Here is a 20,157-nt window from a genome sequence, read left to right as displayed (position 1 = left end):
GCCAAAGCTCTCAATTTACCGGTCAATCTTTGTTCCATCCCTCACCTATGGTCACGAGCTTTGGGTAGTGACCGCAAGGGTGAGATTGCAGATACAAGCGGCTGAAATGAGTTTCCTACGTAGGGTGTCTGGGCTCAGTCTTAGAAAGGGTGAGGAGCTCGGACATCCGGAGGGAGCTCGGAGTAGAGCCGCTGCTCCTTCGCGTCGAAAGGAGCCAGTTGAGATGGTTCGGGCATCTGATTAGGACGCCTCCTGGGCGCCTTCCTTTGGAGGTTTTCCGAGCACGGCCAACTGGGAGGAGACCCCGGGGTAGACCCAGAACATGCTGGAGGGACTACATGTCCAATATGGCCTGGGAACGCCTTGGGATCCCCCAGGGGGAGCTGGAGGGCGTTGCTGGGGAGAGGGACGTCTGGAGTGCCCTACTTAGCTTGCTGCCACCGCAACAGAAGCGACCCCGGAGAAGCGGCTGAAGATATAAACCCCCTACTGATGCATCCTTTAGGCTAATGTTAGAGCATAGCATAGGCAGAAGAGTCAACGAATCTGAGTGGATTCTCTGTAGGCCCCATGGTCATATCGATCCGCCAAATAACACTGTTTCAGCTGATTAGGACTTAGTGACAAGCCACCGTGTTTCTGTCACATCTGATAGTCGGAGAGACAAGAACAACGAGAGCCCACCAGCAGTGAGGAACATTTTACTGTCGCCCTCTCTTTTGAAAAGAAAAATATGGTCACCCTAGGTAAATATTAACATTACATATTTACCATCGTCACATATCTGTTGAACCGGTCCGTTCACTACCTGTGGTACGGCAGCACTTCCGGATGACACTTAGTATCATTTTAGTATAATGGGCTACCCAGCTCAGCACGAGCTCTTTCACTCATCTGAATTTTCACATATTTTTTCCTAACTATTCAGGCATAATGCACCACACCTTTGTCTACAATTAGACTAACAATCTACCCCCCCCCATTTGTTTTTCTCCTCACCAATTGTATCTGGCCAATTACCCCACTTTTCTGAGCCGTCCCGGTCGCTGCCCCTCCCCCCTGCCGATCCGGGGAGGGCTGCAGACTAGCACGTCTCTTCCGATACATGTGGAGTCGCCAGCCGATTCCTTTCACCCGACAGTGAGGAGTTTCGCCAGGGGGCGTAGCGCGCGGGAGGATCACGCTATTCCCCCCAGTTGCCCCCGCCCCCAACAGGCGCCCCGCCCGACCAGAGGAGGCACTAGTGCAGCGACCAGGACACATACCCACATCCGGCTTCCCACCCACAGACACGTCTAATTGTCTGTAGGGACATCCGACCAAGCCGGAGGTAACGTGGGGATTCGATCTGGCGATCCGTGTGTTGGAAGCCAACACACGGGGGTGTCTACCCAGACACCCCCAATTAGGCTACAATCTAATTGATCAGAGCACTTGCCTCAAGTTATGTGTGTGACGAAAATAATGATAATGATGTAGATGAATAATATGCAACCAGATGATGTCGTCGATATATTTATTGGATAAAATAGGTAAGATAAACTTCCCAGAATATGTTCAACTGTTTATCCTAAAAGTCGGTTTGCTGTTCGTAGTTTACATTGTGATTCACATGCATTAACGACTCACCAGTGTGCAGGGAATTTTCTGAAAATCAAATTTTCCAAGACGACAAAAAAAAAAAAATGTTGCCCCGGCTGCGACCTTGGGACTTGCTGATTGGTTGTTTAGCTTATCAAACATGCGGAAGAGGAGGACTCGTGGCGACTGTACATGTCTAACTCTTTGCTCTTCTTATCCCACAGATGATCCAAAAGATAGTTATTATAAGCAGTTTTCTGATAATTATTAATGATTAGAAGCAGTTCCTGATAATCAATAATGATTTACTTTCCAGGTGGAGAATCTGAACTCCACTTGCCAGCACAGGTGAAATAAATAAACAAACAAACAAACAAATAAATAAATATAAAAAAACAACTAATGAACGTTTTCACTTGTTTTTTTCTTCAAATAACTGAGCTGACACATTAACAACTCTTATTTCTAATGAACATATATTGAAGAAAAAAAATCATGAGGTATGTTTCAAAAGAAAGTACAATTTTTACCTAAACATTTTTGCCATAGTGGGAAAAAAATTGTCCTTTTCTCTCTATTAGACAAGAGCAAACGTTCTACATCACATATAACATGACTTTTCATGCCATGTCATGTTATAAATCCCCCTCGGAACTCTTGCAGAAAAGTGTGCATAGTTCTACCCTGATAGTACGACTTTATTGAAGTGAAGGTCAGTGTGATAGTATTCACTCTACCTCTGAGATAGTGTTCAAGCCGTGTTGATATTCTGCCCAAACTTTGGCACCACTGGTCTGGTCGTGGGTGTAAATCTTTTTTTAATGGGATGTTTCTGATAACTTCTCTCTTCTATTTCATATTACCTAATGTATTGTAGCGAATTCGGGGGAGGGGGTGGGGGGAGTGCAGTCTGGGAGACCGTCGCCACAGCCGGGACGCGAACCCGTGTCTCCCGCTCCGCAAGTGACAACGTTACCCAGTCGACTAAAGGGTACGACCCGTTAGTCGAGGACCAACGTGTCTACTCATCGATGCGCGTTACAGTATGTTGCACGTGCAGACATCCGTCCATCCGTTATCCAAACCGCCTATTCTATTCAGGGTCGCGGGGGGGATGCTGGAGCCTATCCCAGCAGTCCCTGGGCGACAGGCAAGGAGACACCCTGGACAAGCACGCCACACCATCACAGGGCCGAGTGCAGACATATGGCTGGTATAGGTCACATGTTTTTCACGTTTTCAACCACTAGATGGCAGTGCTGTATCGGTCACGGAATTACCAGTCAAGCGTGGCGACGGGGGATTTGCCCCCGGGCTATGACGTCGTCCATGCGGTGAGAGATTTCTGCTCAGGGGTGACGTCACAAGAAGCGCCTTCGGAGAGCATTTGGGAAAGAACGGCCCCCGAAATAACAGAGACCTAGCCGGGGTCGAAAAGTGGCCCGGTAGACGTCACGACTACAGACGGTCCAGCCCCGGCGCCGGGTCGCCTGTGACTCTCGAAATCCACACAGTTTTGCTGTGACGTGAATCTGCAGCAGGTCCATCGAGACCTTTCCACTCCGTCCGAGCCCCCCCCATCTTTCCTCCCAAACTAACGCCATATTTCATAAACGCTCTCGCCTTTTGCTTGCCAGCGGAACGGATCGTTAAATCTGATCCCGTTTATTGACGACTGTCGGCGCTGTGAAGCTACCCTGCAGTCACCCCCCCCCACCACCACCACCATCTTTTTTTTTTCATCCTGCCCCCGTGCGCGCAACAGCAGCTGTCATTTGGATGAGGCGGGTGCCCGTGCGCTGCGTACGGACTTAACACCGTTGGAGGATCGCGCTGCAGCTCCTGGCCATTTTGTACCGGACATAATGAGGAGCTGAACATCGGAGGCGTTAGCGTCTATATCCAGGCTATCAACCCGGGGGGGAAGAAGGCGACGGTGTCTCAAAGAGGGGGGGGGAGAGAAGAAGAAGAAAAAAAATAAACCGACGATATTTGAATATCGATTGCTTGTGCTGCTGAAAACCCCCACCCACCCCAGCACCCACCCACCCACACAAGCGCTGGATTATAACGAGGAAATCGCAGAGGAACCATGAGCTGGGGGTCAGAGCTATGGGTGAGTCTGTGTGCCTCCCCCCGCCGCCGCCGCTCCTCACCCCCTTGCCTATCTCAAGCCTAACGGTCCTCACACGGTGGCGATTAGCCGCACCTAAACGTGTTCCGACGGCGCGTTTAGATGTTAGCCGCTGTGTAACGGCTAGCTTAGTCGATGCTAACGTGTTTCGGCGAACCCCAAATCTCAGGGGTTTAAAAACATTTTTTAAAAAAAATAATTTTTATTTTTATGGATGACTTGCATTCCCCATGCCTCCTAGACCTAGATACGTGCATAGCTTTGCTGTTATCAGTAGCCCGCGTAGAGCGTGTTGGCTACGGCTGGGCGACATGGGCTAGTCCGTTACACTTGCTGGATCGTCCGGCTAGCGCCAGTTCGGTATTTCCAGCGGGGCTAACGAACTAAGCACACACCCCCTCGAAATGTGGCGCTGTGATGGAAAGGTCGATGAGCGGTCTGGGCTCGCGCAGCCCTGCTCGACGAAAACAGGCAATCGTGTCAGGCTCAGCTGACGAGTGGTGCAGATGTCGGGCTCTTAATTGGAATCCGTCATAGTGCATTATGCTGGTGATGCTCATTAAAACCCATCTGGTCACTTAACTTACATTGCTCCGTATATAGTCTTTTTCTTGTTTAAGCAATCTCTTACATCATCAATACTCCAGTCTACACAACCCAAACAGTCTTTTTCTCGTTTAAGCAATCTTTTACATCATCAATACTCCAGTCTATACAACCCAAACAGTCTTTTTCCTGTTTAAGCAATCTCTTACATCATCAATACTCCAGTCTATACAACCCAAACAGTCTTTTTCTTGTTTAAGCAATCTCTTACATCATCAATACTCCAGTCTACACAACCCAAACAGTCTTTTTCTCGTTTAAGCAATCTTTTACATCATCAATACTCCAGTCTATACAACTCAAACAGTCTTTTTCTTGTTTAGCAATCTCTTACATCATCAATACTCCAGTCTATACAACCCAAACAGTCTTTTTCTTGTTTGAGCAATCTCTTACATCATCAATACTCCAGTCTATACAACCCAAACAGTCTTTTTCTCGTTTAAGCAATCTTTTACATCATCAATACTCCAGTCTATACAACCCACAGTCTTTTTCTTGTTTAAGCAATCTCTTACATCATCAATACTCCAGTCTATACAACCCAAACAGTCTTTTTCTTGTTTAAGCAATCTTTTACATCATCAATACTCCAGTCTACACAACCCAAACAGTAGATGATGACAGCTTGTGATATAATTGCACATATAGAGAGGCATTGCAAGGTACAGAAATTATATTCACATGTAACAGTTTCCTCATTGTCAGTCAAGCGTGGCATCACTATTGATAGAGAGGGCGACATGTTAACAAACATTATATGGAGCTGTATGTATTTCAGGAGAGGTAAGGTTGGTGGTCACACTCATGTACATTGCACGTTTTCACACGGTCTTTGGAGTTTGGTTAAGAGAGGCCCATTTAACATATAAAACGTATCTGTTTTTAGTTTTAATTTTGCAGTTATGCTTTCCATAATATATAATTCTTTTACTTTCACCCTCCAATCTTGTATTTTGGAGGGTTTGTATTTTTCCAGATAATAGTTATTATTATTATTATTATTATTATTATTATTATTAACATTTTTTGCAATCAGCAGTAGTACCCCAAGAAGATATTTTTGGTTTCTTACAAGGTCATCTGGAACCACACCTAAAATATAGCATGCTGGGTTTGGTGGTAAATCAAATCCCATAATATTTTGATTTCCTCAGGAAATTCCATAATTTTTTACACCATTACCACCTGTGTGAGTATTCGAGGTTGTAATTTTACATACTGCAGATGAATTCGTGCAGAATTTGAAGTGATTCTTGCCATTAAGTAGGGATACTGAAACTAGTCTCAAATTAATCTGAAATTCTCATCCTCAAAGCCATTCTCAAACTTTAATCTTCAAACCAACATGCCAGAGCCGTAACATTGGGTGATGCCTACAGAGAGAAGAAAGGAGACAGGCCCTAATAGAAGCCCACCTCAGTACAATAAATTCCAACGTTGTGATGTCACTATTCCTCAACACACAAGTTAAATTCCTCAACACGCAACTTAAATTTTAAGGACTGCAATTGAACTGCTTGCAACAAAATATGTGCCCATTTGAAAACAGACGCTGTGAGTGCACCAAGTTAATGGCGTCTCTCTCTCTCTCTCTCTCTCTCTCTCTCTCTCTCTCTCTCTCTCTCTCTCTCTCTCTCTCTCTCTCTCTCTCTCTCTCTCTCTCTCTCTCTCTCTCTCTCGTGCTCTCTCTCGCCCTCTCACATGTGCATAAACATGCACACATGGAAGCACACAGTCATAGATCAGACATAGTAATAGAAGTGTGGTAGGGTAAACTGTACTGCAAATAAGGGCGATCAAAGAACTGAATCAGACTGATGACATGATAATAAGCAGTTGTGGCGGGTGAATTTCTTCTTGTCTGGTTTTTTTTTTGTTGGTTATGTTGTTAGTTGTAAGAAGGGCCCATGAGTTACAATTACTGTACTAAAATTGAAAAACACTATTAGATAGATGTGCTGGGATGGACTCCCATGTAGTTTTAGCAATTTATTGCATATTCAGTTTGGGATGAGGTGGTGCTTTGTGTGTATGCATGCGTGTGGCCAAGTTAAGTTGATGCAAGGTTAAAGTTGATGCAAGGTTAAAGTTGATGCAAGTTAAGTTGATGCAAGGTTAAAACTTGAAAGCAACTCTGCAACATTGATAGCAAGACGATGTTGACACTGTGACTGCTATTGCAAATGTAATTTGAATACATTTTTTTTTTAATGGTGGGAGCTCATTTCAACTACAGAAAAGATGTTCTGATGTTCAACTTGACTGGCTTGCTAAAGATTCCTCATAACACTATAATACCATACCTGGGGGTACTTTCCAAGACACTAACATCACTTCCTGATAAAATTGTGGCCACTTGAACTTTTACTAATTGCTAATGTATTAGAAAGTTATTAGTATTAGAATTGAGCTTTTTTTGTTGGTTAGATGTACTTTATCAAACAGTGCACAAGAGTCTGGAGATTCTAGAACCAGGGTCAAGTTTTCATGAGTAGAAGTTCACAGAGAAAGCAATCACAAGGCTTGACTTGAAATTCTTAGAATTTGGCGAGTGAATTTCTCTACTGCATTGTTTGCCCAAGATGTAGGCAAGGTTTACTGCTGCTCAGGTCTCGGCACAAGACGAACACCATCTTAGGGAATTCTCAAAGCTTTCATGTGTGCTTCACCTCTGACAAGCATGTGCATTGTTTTTTTTCCAGTGGAGATAAAACTTTTGTTTGGAAAGTGTATCCGAGCCGTATGCTATTTTCTTCAGTCTAATCTTGGTCCTTACAAATGTTTTCCAGATAAAGCATATCAACATCGTACAGGTGTGAGACGACCGCCACTCACCAGCCCCCGCTTGTGGCCGGAAAATGTAGAGAGCTTGTTTGCTTATTGTCCTAAGACTAGTTCACATGTGCAATATTATTACTGTGGTAGCACAGTAATCTATTATTACTAAGTAATAGATTGCTGTGGCAGCACCTATACCAATACCTATATCTATACTTATACCTATACCTATATCTATACCTATACCTACACCTACACCCATACCTATACATAAACCTATACCTATACCTACACCTGTACCTATACCTATACCTACACCTATACCTATACCTACTCCTATACCTACACCTAGACCTAGACCTAGACCTAGACCTAGACCTATTCAGCATCTCTGATATATTCTCTGTACCATTGCACTTTATCGCCTGTTATTTTGCCTGTCTGAGTCCATCCTTGTGTATATATCTGAAGATTGTTGTGTTGTAGTGTTGTCATTCTGTGTTAAGTTCACTGAGAGAGTCACGAAACAGGAGTCAAATTCCATGTACGTGCAAACCTACATGGCCATTAAACATGATTCTGATTCTGATTCTGATTCAGTGCATAGCAGGAGCAGGTTATGTGTCAGTAGCCTAAGCTATCGTAGGGTTCCGTGCTTTCCACAACGTGGAAAACATGGACAGAATCGTGGTATGGAGACATGAAAATGGATTTCATGTATAAACCCATTCAGAATTTGGAAATTTGGAGGAAATTACAACAGAATTTTTGAATGTATTAGGAATTTAATGTAGTTTGTCTTTAGACCATCCGTGGTACTCCCTTGCAAAACCCTGTCTCACTTCTGTGTCTTTGTACATGTGCGTGTACACATCGCAGCATGCATATGTTAGTAAATGTACATGAGTCTCTTATACGTGACAGAGTTGAATGGCTGGATCTTGTTTAGCTGGCGCAGTTGTTTTCTCAGGATGGTTCAGCCTAATATATAAATATTAATGAAATACATGTTAGATAGTGGTTAGTATACTGGTAACGCATACCCTGCATGTTTATATAGGAGGTGTTTCCATCCTGTTTGGGAGGAACATGCGTCACGCTCCTACCTCTGATACTGTTGTTGAAGGGTAGATATCCTGCCTTAAACACAAGCTGAAACCATGTCAGGGGAAAACAAGTCTTAGTGTTTATGATTAGGCCTGCTTTGAGGTCAGTTAGCAACAACCTGACAGACGCAGAGAGGGTATTATTAAGCTCAGCTTGTGGCACCCTTCACTGAGAAGAGGAAAGTACTTCCAGGAAGTGAGGTCACAGTCAAACACGGTCCCTCAACCTCTTGATGAACAGAGCTTCGCTACTGAGATACTGTGAACAAAGACATTGTTTTTATATTCTCCTAGATTTGTTATCCATCCATCCATTCCATTTTCCGAGCCGTCCTGGTCACTGCTCCACCCCCTCTCTGCCGATCTGGGGAGGGCTGCAGACTACTACATGTCTTCTCCCATACATGTGGAGTCGCCAGCTGCTTCTTTTCACCTGATAGTAGTGAGGAGTTTCACCAGGAGGACGTAGCACATGGGCGGATCACGCTATTCCCCCCAATTCCCCCCTGAACAGGCGCCTCAACTGACCAGAGGAGGCGCTAGTGCAGCGACCAGGACACGTACCCATATCCGGCTTCCCACCTGCAGACATGGCCAATTGTGTCTGTAGGGACGCCCGACCAAGCCGGAGGTAACACGGGGATTCGAACTGGCGATCCCCATGTTGGTAGGCAACAGAATAGACCTCTACACTACCCGGACACCCCAGATTTGTGTTATCATGTAGAGCGAGAAGGGCAGATGTGAAAACTTGAAATGATTGAGATTTAGCGGGCAGATTGCATTTAAAATGTGTTGCTGTGACTTACAAAGATCAGGTGATTTACTTTGTTTCTTTAGTTAGTGGGACCCAACTGCTAAGGCTGTGGAAATAACAGATCGGAGCCAATGGCAGATGAGAAAATTGATGGATTGTTGGATGCCTTTGCTGCAGCATCATAGCACTAATTACAGTCCTCATCTTGCTTTTTGTGGCTGCAGGGAATGCACAGTATGATGTCATGATAATTATCATCATCAAAGCAGGCCTATTCCCTCTGTGATGTTAACTCCGCAGGTAGACTAAGGACTCATTGCATTAGGGAGAGACTGGAATTAGTGGAGTTGTGTATTTAATACAGTGAGAACCTTCCTGCTATTACCCTGGAAAAAGTCACACAGATTCAGATTCAGACGACTTTATGTATCCCACAAGGACAATTCAGTTTTTACAATCTACCCACACCATACACAAACTCACAGACAAGTGGCAGTCATCACTGTCAGAGACAACAGACAGATCAGTACATGGGCAAGAGATGCACACTGTCACCTTCATGTGACCCTGCATGCAGACTCACACGAGGACCAGGCGAAGGGCAAAAATTCATGTAAGTTAAACGAATAGAACAATACATACATAAATGAAGCATTCTAAGATGCATTGCACATTACATTCCCCCACTACAGTCAGTGAACGCACAGGCCCACAAGCCATGCGAAAAACAAACAAGGTATAAACCAACTATTACGGTTTAAAACAATATAAAGCATTTCTTTAAAATGACTACTCTCAACATTTCACAGCCTGATAGCAGAAGGGATGAAGGACCTAGAATAGCAATTCGTTTTCCTAGGGGGCGCTTTATAGCGCCGGCCTGAGGGCATTGCAGAGGATTCACTGGACAGGACGTGGTCAGATTGGCTAATAATTCTTTTTGCTTTCTGGGCCACACGTTTCTCCCAGAGGGAGCACAAGTCTCTCTGCTGGACTCCGATTATTTTGGAGCAGACCTTAACCATACTGTTTAGGCTATTTCTGTCCTTCACAGCCAACCCGTTAAACCAACAAACAGAGGAAAAGGTTAAAAGACTTTCAATAAAAGACGGGTAAAAAATACATAAGATGGTGTTACAGACATTAAAGGAGTTAAGCTTCCACATGAAGTGAATTCTTTGTTGTCCATGCTTGACAATTAAATCTGCGTTCACGTCGAACTTGAGCTGGGAGTCGTTCCCAAGGACTTAAAAGTGTCAACAATTAGAACATCCTCGCTATGTACAGTGCTAGCTTTGGGTATGTTACTTTTCTTCCTAAGATCAATGATAAGTTCCTTAGTTTTTGACACATTAAGGTCAAGGAAGTTATCATCGCACCAGTCAACAAAGGCGGATAGGGCACAACCATGATCTGACTCCGAGCCCTGAAGAAGAGACAAAAATGCAGTCTCGTCAGAGAATTTCACCAGGTAGCTACCCTCTTTAGAAGACCTGCAGCTAGCTGTCTGCATACAAAATGAAAAGCAGGGGGGAAAGAACGCAACCCTGCGGTGAGCCCCTGTTTGAGACCAGGACATTGGACATAACTCCATTTCTAAAACCTGCTGGGTTCTGTCTGTTAAAAAGTTTAAAAGCAACATTAAAAGCTGATCAGGTAAATTAAAATAAGCAAGCCGCTCGATCAAAATGTGAGGTTGCATCTTGTTAAAAGCTGAAGAGAAGTCAGCAAATAAAAGTTTCACATGAGCATTGGGTTTCTCCAGGTGCTTATATAATACTCTCTCAAGGATGAAGAGTTTTGCATCCTCCACACCCTTGCCAGCTTGATAAGCAAACTGCAAGGGGTCTAGTTTGCCATCAACTAGGGAGACAACCTCATCTTTTAAACATTTCTGAAAATGTTTCATTGCAAGTGATGTTAGTGCAACAGGTCTGAACTCATTTGGTTCTCTGGAATTTTTTGATTTCGGTACAGGGGTTATAGTGGAGGTTTTCCAGATTGAAGGTAACTGGCAACAGTCGACACACATCTGAAAGAGTTTAGTGAAGACCTCACTGAGCTGGTCAGCACAGTAGCACAGATTGCGCCCGCAGATGGCATCAGGGCCAGCAGCCTTCCTTATGTTAATTTTCTTAAATAAGGCTGTGACATGTTTTGGAGATGTCACAGTATTATTCTGAGGTACAAGGGACTTCCTCAACCTGGAAACATTATGGGTAAAATTAGACCTTTCAGAGCAAGAGAAAAACGAATTACAAATATTTGACAGATGTAGTGCAGTGGCTGTGAGATTTCTGCTTGTTTTCTATTGATTTGCTGCTCTTTTTCGCCAAAATAAGCAATTTATGCAGTAACCAGCAGTACTGCAAGCGGCAGTACTTTTAAACGTAAACTACAATTCACTTACACAGGGCTCGACTTTACTACAGTTATGGGACAACCAAGATGGAACACCGTTTTTTTGGGGGGGTTCCCCCTTTTTCTCCCCAATCGTACCCGGCTAATTACCCCACTCTCCAAGCCGTCCCGGTCGCTGCTGCACCCCCTCTGCCGATCCGGGGAGGGTTGCAGACTACCACATGCATCGTCCAATACATGTGGCGTGACCAGCCGCTTCTTTTCACCTGACAGTGAGGCGTTTCACCAGGGGGACCTAGCGCGTGGGAGGATCACGCTATTCCTCCCTCCCCTCTGAACAGGTGCCCCGACCGACTAGAGGACGCGCTAGTGCAGCAACCAGGGCATATAGCTTCATCTGGCTTCCCAGGTGGGGCTATGTGGTCGATGCTCGACCAAGCCGGAGGTAACACAAGGATTCGAACCGGCGATCTCCGTGTTGGGAGGCAATGGAATAGACCGCCACGTTACCTGGACGCCCCCAAGATGGAACACGTTAAGCGTCCTTTTGACGACTAAGAATACGCTTTTAACAGATAGTAGAATTAGTAAAATCATATTCAGTGCTAGATCTGCACATTATTAAAAATATGTTCATTAACTTTTCATTTGGGAAGGCAGAACATATTTGCTCAGTGTCCACGATCTGATTAACCCACTAGTGTCCCCGGGATAATAAATTTGGGCCCTACCAACCAAACTAATTGTCCACTGTCTCTGCATTGTGTATGTAACCTAAGGAGCCCCATCCTCTTCAAATACCCACCAAGTACTGTGTGCACAGCAGAGTATGCATGACAGAGAGAGACTGCCAAAAAGCTACGAGAGAGTTTAGTAGCACCGGTCAATCGCACTTACCGGATTCTGCAGAAGGGACAGAGTAATTCACTAAATGTTCAGAGTGAATGGGGCATGCATCTGAAGAGCAGTTGGGGTAATCTTTTCTGTAAATTGTGTACACACAACATCCATTGCACGTCGTCCGTCTTGGGTGAGAGATCCCTCCTCTGTTGCTCTCCCTGAGGTTACTTCCTATTTTTTCTCCCTGTTAAACGGTATTTTTTTAGGAAGTTGTTCCTTATCCGATGCCAGGGTCAGGGGGTCAGGATGTTGTATTGTTGTAAAGCCCCCCCTGAGGCATATTTATAATTTATGATATTGGGCTATACAAATACAATGGACTCGACTTGCCTGTTAATAAAATGGGGACCTGGAATGAATACACCATGATACGACTTAAAGGTACCCGGTGGAGTTTTCCTTGTAAACAACAATGTTTTGCTTACATTCGAAGTCTGTCACCAGACCACACTGTGCATGACCTTCATGCCCAACAAATATGTTGAATGCATTTCCGGAGCAATAAATCAACCGCGTAGCCTTATTTGGAATGTTTCGATGGCTACATTGTTTATATATCAGCGTGTGAGCTTCCTCCCATTTTATTGGTGGACATGGCACACTACCGCCGCCAGCTGCCAGACTGCATGAAACGGAAACAAACATAAACATCTTTAAACGATCCTCAGCCGTCTGTGTTGGTATGGTGTTTTCTGTTTTCTCTCCGACAGCAGCTTTCTCCACTTAGGAAGAGCCTCAGCAGTGCTTACAAGATTTCCTTCTTTGTGTTTTTTGTTTCCTCAAGTCTACATCACGGTTACTCTCAGGCTTCTTTGCTTGCGTTGTAGTTGCTTCGCTTATCCCGGTTGACGGTGGGTTTTTCTGTAATCAAACTTTATTTTAAGACGATACATTTACAATAAGTGGCAAAGAAATAGTCGCAAGAACACTGCATACAGACTCAGGTGAATTCATAATGATAAGCCAGAGGGGAAATACATATTACATAAAGACCTTGTAAAGCTTGCAGATCATAGCCTATATGTTTTAATTTGTTTTTGTAGCTTTGATATTACGTTCAGCGAACGTGTAAATGTATTGCTTGAAATCAACAAACAGGCCAGGAAAGCTCTTTATTTATCTACCCCCCCCCCCTTTTTTTCCCTCTCCAACTGTATCCGGCCAATTACCCCACTCTTCCGAGCCGTCCTGGTCGCTGCTCCACCCCCTCTGCCGATCCGGGGAGGGCTGCAGACTACCACATGCCTCCTCCGACACATGTGGAGTCGCCAGCCGCTTCTTTTCCCCTGACAGTGAGGAGTTTCACCAGGGGGACGTAGCGCATGGGAGGATCACGCTATCCCCCCCCTCCCCCAAACAGGCGCCCCGACCTACCAGAGGAGGCGCTAGTGCAGCGACCAGGACACATACCCACATCCAGCTTCCCACTCGCAGACAGGTCCTATAGGGACGCCCCACCAAGCCGGAGGTAACATGGGGATTCGAACCGGCGATCCCCGTGTTGGTAGGCAACGGAATAGACCGCCACGCCACCCGGACGCCTGGGTTCCAATCTTTTAACTGATCAGCTGACAAGAGTCGGTCAAATGGTGCTCGTGGTTGTACCCTCCTTTTCATATCATGTGTTGACCTTTCCACTACAAAACACCCGAGAGACACAAAGATAATTGCGGAACACTTTTCACTACCGTAAATAAAAGAGTGAAACTTTCTCTTAGAAGTGACCCCCTCTTACTTAGTATATGTTACCTTTAGATTCATATTTAGCTTGTGAGATTTGTGGGTTCTACAGCTGATCCAATTGCAGCGTGTGTTTGCTCATGCACTTTTGTTGCTAGCTGTAGCTGTTGTGTGAAGGTCAGCTAGCCCATAAGCTGGCGTTTTAAGGGAAATGCGGCACGAGGACCGCATGTTTCACCTCCTGTCACGTGATCACAATTTTGGATTCCGAGCCGTTTTGGCAGGCTCTCTTCTGGGCTCGTTCTAGCTGGGGATTGAGGAAGCAGGATTAAGGCTGACGTACAGTTTTGTTATAATGTAGACATTGCAGAGAGTCGTTGTAGCCTGTAGACCGATTGCAATGAAATCAGTGAAACATCTTTTGAGTCACCTCAGGGATTTTCCATCAGTCAGAGAGGGTTGAACAATGAACAAGACTGGCATTTGCCCAGGCTAAATGTAAAATGTAGCGCATTTGATTATTCTCGTTTGTATTGTGCAATATTGTAGGACTTCCCACACTCTGAATCATTAGGATCTCATACACCCTTTTCGCAAGCATCATATTACGAAACCTGTCTTTCAGTTGGCATGATAAGGTCTGTACTGTAGCACCCAGGCCTGTCAGTGTCCAGTCCTTATAGTGCTTGAATAGCTTTTGTACTAGTACATATAAATTTTCCAGATGTGGTGGTGGTAAACATTAGGCTAAGAGCCCTTTGCCGGTAATTTTAAAAAAAAAATTTATTTGGCCAGTAAAAACTCTCAAAATCTGACAAATAATAGCTCCACGGCCGTGGTGTCCAGCAATAATTCCACCCAAAACATAGAAAGTTTTACATGTATATAAAACAAAATAAACAAATCAATAGACCCGTCATGGTGGTGGCGGTCTTTTCCGTTGCCTACCAAGATAGTCCTAAATAATCACTATTTTCTAATTTTCGATATTTTTTTTAGCATTGGAGTCGCTGCAAGCTGTAAGCAGCTTTGCTTTGCTTTGCATTTCTGTTATGTGTAGTTTTTAGAATTGGGCTACCTTCTTTTTTAAACGTTGCACACAAATCAAGTTTTGCCCTTGTTTTGTGTATTTGTTTAAATTGGCAATAGATTTTTCATGAAAATAGATTTTAGGAAAAATCAATTTACATTGATGCTTTGTTTTTTTGCAAATTGCATCCATCCATCCATCCATTATACAAACCGCTTATCCTGCTCTCAGGGATGCTGGAGCCTATCCCAGCGGTCATTGGGCTGCAGACACCCTGGACAAGCCACCAGGCCACCATACAAGGCCACCACACACAGACACACACACACCTAGGGACAATTTAGTACGGCCGATTCACCTGACCTACATGTCTTTGGACTGTGGGAGGAAACTGGAGCACCCGGAAGAAACCCACGCAGACACAGGGAGAACATGCAAATGCCACACAGAGGATGACCTGGGACGACCCCCAAGGTTGGACTACCCCGGCGCTCGAACCCAGAACCTTCTTGCTGTGAGGCGACCGCGCTAACCACTGCGCCACCGTGCCGCCATAGTGCATGCAAGGCACAAATAATTTGACTGAAATTTTTCCCATTTGTCCAACATTTTGGAATCTCCCCACACATATTGGCTAGCACCAAATTTTCCCAGTGGAAATTCTTTTTTTTATTCTGATATTTCCCCTTTTTTCTCCCAATTGAGTTGCCAATCGATCCCTATTTTATTTATTTATTTTTTTTAGTTTAAACACCCACCCTCGTACTGCATGCGTTCGCCAACTGCGTCTCTCCGGCCGGCAGTCTCGAAGGAGACGCCTCGCCACTTCCGTGACAAGGCGACTCCAGGCCGAACCACTGCTTTTTCCGACACACACAGAGACGCATCCATGTGACGAACACAAGCCGACTCCGCCCCCCTCCCGAAGACAGCGTTGCCAATTATTGCTGCTTCGTCGAGTCCGGCCATAGTCGGTTCTGACGAGACCGGGGCGCGAACCCCGGTCCCCAGTGGGCAACTGCATCGAGACAAAGCCGATGCTTAGTAGACCGCTACACCACCGCGGACCCAGTGGAAATTCTGATAAGGTCCGATAAGGTATGTCTGTGAGCATGAAGATTTTATTCCATTTTCTTTTAAGTAGGCTACTCCTCAGCTGTGTTTCATCAGAGCCAAAATACTAGTTTCTCTTTGCACAATAAAACTATTTAGTAGAAATACCTAATTCCTGTGTATGTAGATGCAGAAACCCAACCATATCCCTTTCTACTGAGCACAAAGGCAGTCACTAAAAAAGGAAGTCAGGTGCAGTGGATTTTGTGTTTCTCATCGGAACAGGTGTCAGAAAGAAATTAACCACAAAAGACTGTATAGAAATTTCACCAACAATAAACGAGTTTATTTAGTTAAAAACTGGCTTTTCCAAATATCGCCTATGCCTGAATAGTCAAAGCCTGGTCCCCTTAGAGACGTAAGAAGGTCCAAGGAGGCCACAAGAGCTAGAGCTTAAAGTATCACTCTGGGCTTCAGAAGCGTCAATGTTTAAGTAAATATTGTGGTTAAAAAACAAACAAACATGAGTGTCTGTAGCGTAGCAGTCTATTCCATTGCCTACCAACAAGGGGATCCTGGTTCGAATCCCCGTGTTGCCTCTGGCTTGGTCGGGGGTCGGTGACTGGGATGGCTCGGAAGAGATTGGCCAAGTGCAATTGGGGAGAAAAAGCGTGAAAAAGAAGAAGCATCAATATTTAAGTGGTTAAAAAACAAACAAACAAGATACTTTGCCCAGATAACAGTCGTGGCTTGTTTGTCATCATTGTGAAACCTGCGTACTGTAGCTCAAAAGGGAAATGGCATTCACCTTACCCCAGTATGAGGCAAAGAGGCGGCTTTACTTCAGCTTTTCATTATCTTTATATCGGATGTTTCACTTCTGCCAAGTAATTAATTTTGGAACAGGATGTTAGCTATTGTTTTACTGCACACGACAGCACTTGGGTCCCTTATTATCTCATGGACTAGACAAATAGCTAGTCTGTCCTCTTTCCCAAACCATACTGATGAGTCAACATGGACAAGGTTGAGACTCTAATCAAAGAACAGCAGCTTAAGGTGAGTTGTGATCAATTGATTGTGCAATTTTTGCCTGTTTCACCTACACATTCTCACTCCCAAGTCGTCACTGGACGCTTGTTGAGGACGACCTCTTCATCACTGTGCAACGCTCTAGGTACCCCTTTAACGTCAACTTTAGTAGACGTTAAAGGGGTAGTTGCAGGCTTTTTTTAGAGTAGTTGTAGGCTTTTTTAGAGTAGTTGTAGGCTTTTTTGTTCTCTAAAAGCACTGATTTGTGTGTGATATAACTCATTTTGATGTAATGAGGTTAGTGTTAGGGTTAGGGTTAGGGTTAGGTTTTTTGTGTGTGTCTATGAGCGATCTCAGTCCCTCCACGTTGAAAGTTGACGTTAAAGGGGTACCTAGAGCGTTGAACAGTGATGAAGAGGTTGTCCTCAACAAGCGTCCCTATATGATGAGTTGGGAGTGAGAAGGGGCTCGTTTCCCCTTGGGGTGATACTTGGGTGACCTCTATACAGTTCGCTTGTTGTAGTGGGAGAACACTTTGTTTTTTTCTGAAAATGATTTTGCATCTATTGAGGACAGGAGGAGAGAACTGTTGATCGGTCTTAGAGCTGGGCAATATATTGATACGGTATTGAGTGAAATAAGCAGTCGAGGCCCCTCCCTGCTTGGTCACCATCTCCACATTACTAAAGGTCATTTCTCATTTTGTTACTGTAAATATGTAATGAAAGCATCAGCAACAGACATCATCACGTTATGGATATTGATGTATTCATAAGAAATGTTGTGATATTTGATTTTGTAAATATTGCCCGGCCATAGTTGGTCCAGTCATTCTAACTGCAGCCACGTGCTTGTCTGTTGATGCGCTTCCTTCTCTAATTTAATTGAGAAAGTCAAATAGGTCCATTGAAAAAGAGCTTTTATTCACAAGTTATTTTCTCTCATGCTGTGTAATGGATCGTTCCAGAGTTGTTGCACAGACTAACAAGTTCAGTTAAAACCACATGGGCCCGTTCACACAAACGTCATTCATGCAGCGATTGTGATGTTATCAGAGCTGACCTCCTGCTAGGTTAGCTGTAACCGTAAATCGCCTGGCGGCAAAGACCGTTTCCTCCCCCGGTTTCTGTTGTGCCCCCCCCCACCCCCACGCCTACTTTCACCCAGAAGTCCCCAGGATCCAGCTTTGTCTCCTGCTGCTCATCTGATATTTAGGGCACTTCCAGGGCCGAAACCCGAGCCAGCATGTTTCCCTCGGGAAGTGTGTGTGAGTCAGGGGGGTCAGGGACTGGGACCTCTGCTGGGCTAGGAGGGGTTTCCTGCTCCCCGAGTGTACTTCCACACCGACCCGTGACCGGGCCACCTGCAAGCTCATTAATGCCTACTTGGGTGCTTTTCTCATTTCTTCTTTCTCAGAGTCCAAAAAGTGTGGAAAAATGATGACTGAAGCCCTCTCACATGTAGGCTAATTGCCCCGCGGGGAGCAGAGGACAAAAAGGACAGAGATGAGAGAGGACGAGAGAAAAGTTTCGGTTCTTAACACACTTTAAACATGGTTAAGTGGCAAAACGGTTAAAAATGCAAGTTGAGAAATGGATTGACCTTTTGACATGTAATGGCTGAGGTATTTTGTGTGATGCTGGGTTTGCCCATCACTGCTGGAAGAACTATTGGAATATTTTGAAAGAAGGGATGGAGCGGTTGTTTGCTATGTACCCTTGCTTTAGTGTTACTGTTTACTATATTTTTGGTTTTTGAGAGAAAAAAGATGTTAATCATATTTTTTTGCATAGGCCTAATTGAATTTACACAATTATATTATCTGTCGTTTTAAGAATATTTTCACTTTCACTTTTTTTCCTCCCTTTTTCTCCCCAATCGTATCCGGCCAATAACCCCACTCCTTCGAGCCGTCCCGGTCGCTTCGGCACCCCCTCTGCTGATCCGGGGAGGGCTGCAGACTACCACATACCTCCTCCGATACATGTGGAGTCGCCAGCCGCTTCTTTTCACCTGACAGTGAGGAGTTTCACCAGGGGGACCCCCCCCCCAGTTCTCCCTCCCACCGAACAGGCGCCCTGACCGACCAGAGGAGGCGCTAGTGCAGTGACCAGGACACACCCACATCCGGCTTCCCACCCGCACACGTGGCCAATTGTGTCTGGAGGCTACACGGATGCCCAGTAAAAAGTTTTTTGATTATTGCCCAATAATCATCTCTCCTTAAATGCTTTTTTGAGTTTGGTACTGGTAGTGCTCACCCCACAAACGAACCACACCACAGTTCACTCGGAAGCCTACTGAGACCCTTTTTTTCAGGCAGTCTCGATGCTGTTATTTGGACCGCATCAGAGTTCGACTTTAACAACAAAACTCATTGAAACCCAGGGACTGAGTTTCTGTTGGCCAAAAAAGGAGGCTTTTACACAAACGCCACTAGTCAGTGAAGGCTGGCGGTGACTCGGGCAGACAGCTCCTCACTCCTCCGGCGTGCTGGAGCTGTCTGTATGGCCACCGCAGCAGCAGCAGCAGCAGCCTCTCTGTTGGATTCCTTTGGCGCTGTATTCTGGTTCATACAAGAATGGCTAAATGCTAGATTCATCAGAGTCGTCCAAAAGGTTTTCAATGGAGACACGCTGAGATCATTTTGCTGTCCAAATGGTTTTGGGTACAACGGCCGAGTATGTTGCTTTGAATGTGGCCGCTGTGCCTTTCCAAGAGACACAGGATGCGCTCCCCATTTACTGAGATTCAAAACTGTTTGCTGACGTTGCCACATAGCAACGTCAGCAAATTGTCATTGGACCTCCGCTACCGGGTCAGTGTCTTTCAATCCAGAATGTAGCAAAGTATTTCATTCAATAATTTACAGGATTTCTCCCATTTCTAAAAAGGCCCTCTTTGTTCCTCCTGCTGTGAAAGTCCAAATGGATTATGCTATTTCTCAGGTAGACCATATCTTTTGTGAGTTTCTCCATGACTTGCTGATCTCTCTGGTCCTTGAGAGCACTAATCTGCTTTTCTGCACTGGATACTCCATTTCAAAGGTGGCGCGAGGGAGGGGCTGTAGCTAGCCCTAGGATAGCCATAGCACCCCCCTAGCACCCCCAAGAAATTTCTGTGGCTCATATATAAT

The 20,157-nt window shown here is 44.9% G+C and overlaps 1 protein-coding gene across 1 annotated transcript in view; it reads left to right on the top strand.

Annotated features, from left to right (window-relative positions):
- Positions 1-3,367: 3,367 nt before the first annotated feature.
- LOC130121492 (formin-binding protein 1) overlaps positions 3,368-20,157 on the top strand; it is a 91,049-nt gene continuing 74,259 nt past the window's right edge. The window contains exon 1 of the mRNA XM_056290299.1: positions 3,368-3,697. Coding sequence (XP_056146274.1) covers positions 3,674-3,697 — 24 coding nt within the window. The 5' untranslated portion in view covers positions 3,368-3,673. The remainder of the gene's footprint in view (positions 3,698-20,157) is intronic.

Source organism: Lampris incognitus, chromosome 12 (assembly GCF_029633865.1).
Source record: "Lampris incognitus isolate fLamInc1 chromosome 12, fLamInc1.hap2, whole genome shotgun sequence".
Taxonomy (NCBI): domain Eukaryota; kingdom Metazoa; phylum Chordata; class Actinopteri; order Lampriformes; family Lampridae; genus Lampris; species Lampris incognitus.
Note: the sequence above shows the minus strand (reverse complement) of the source record. Positions and strands in the feature narration are given on the sequence as shown.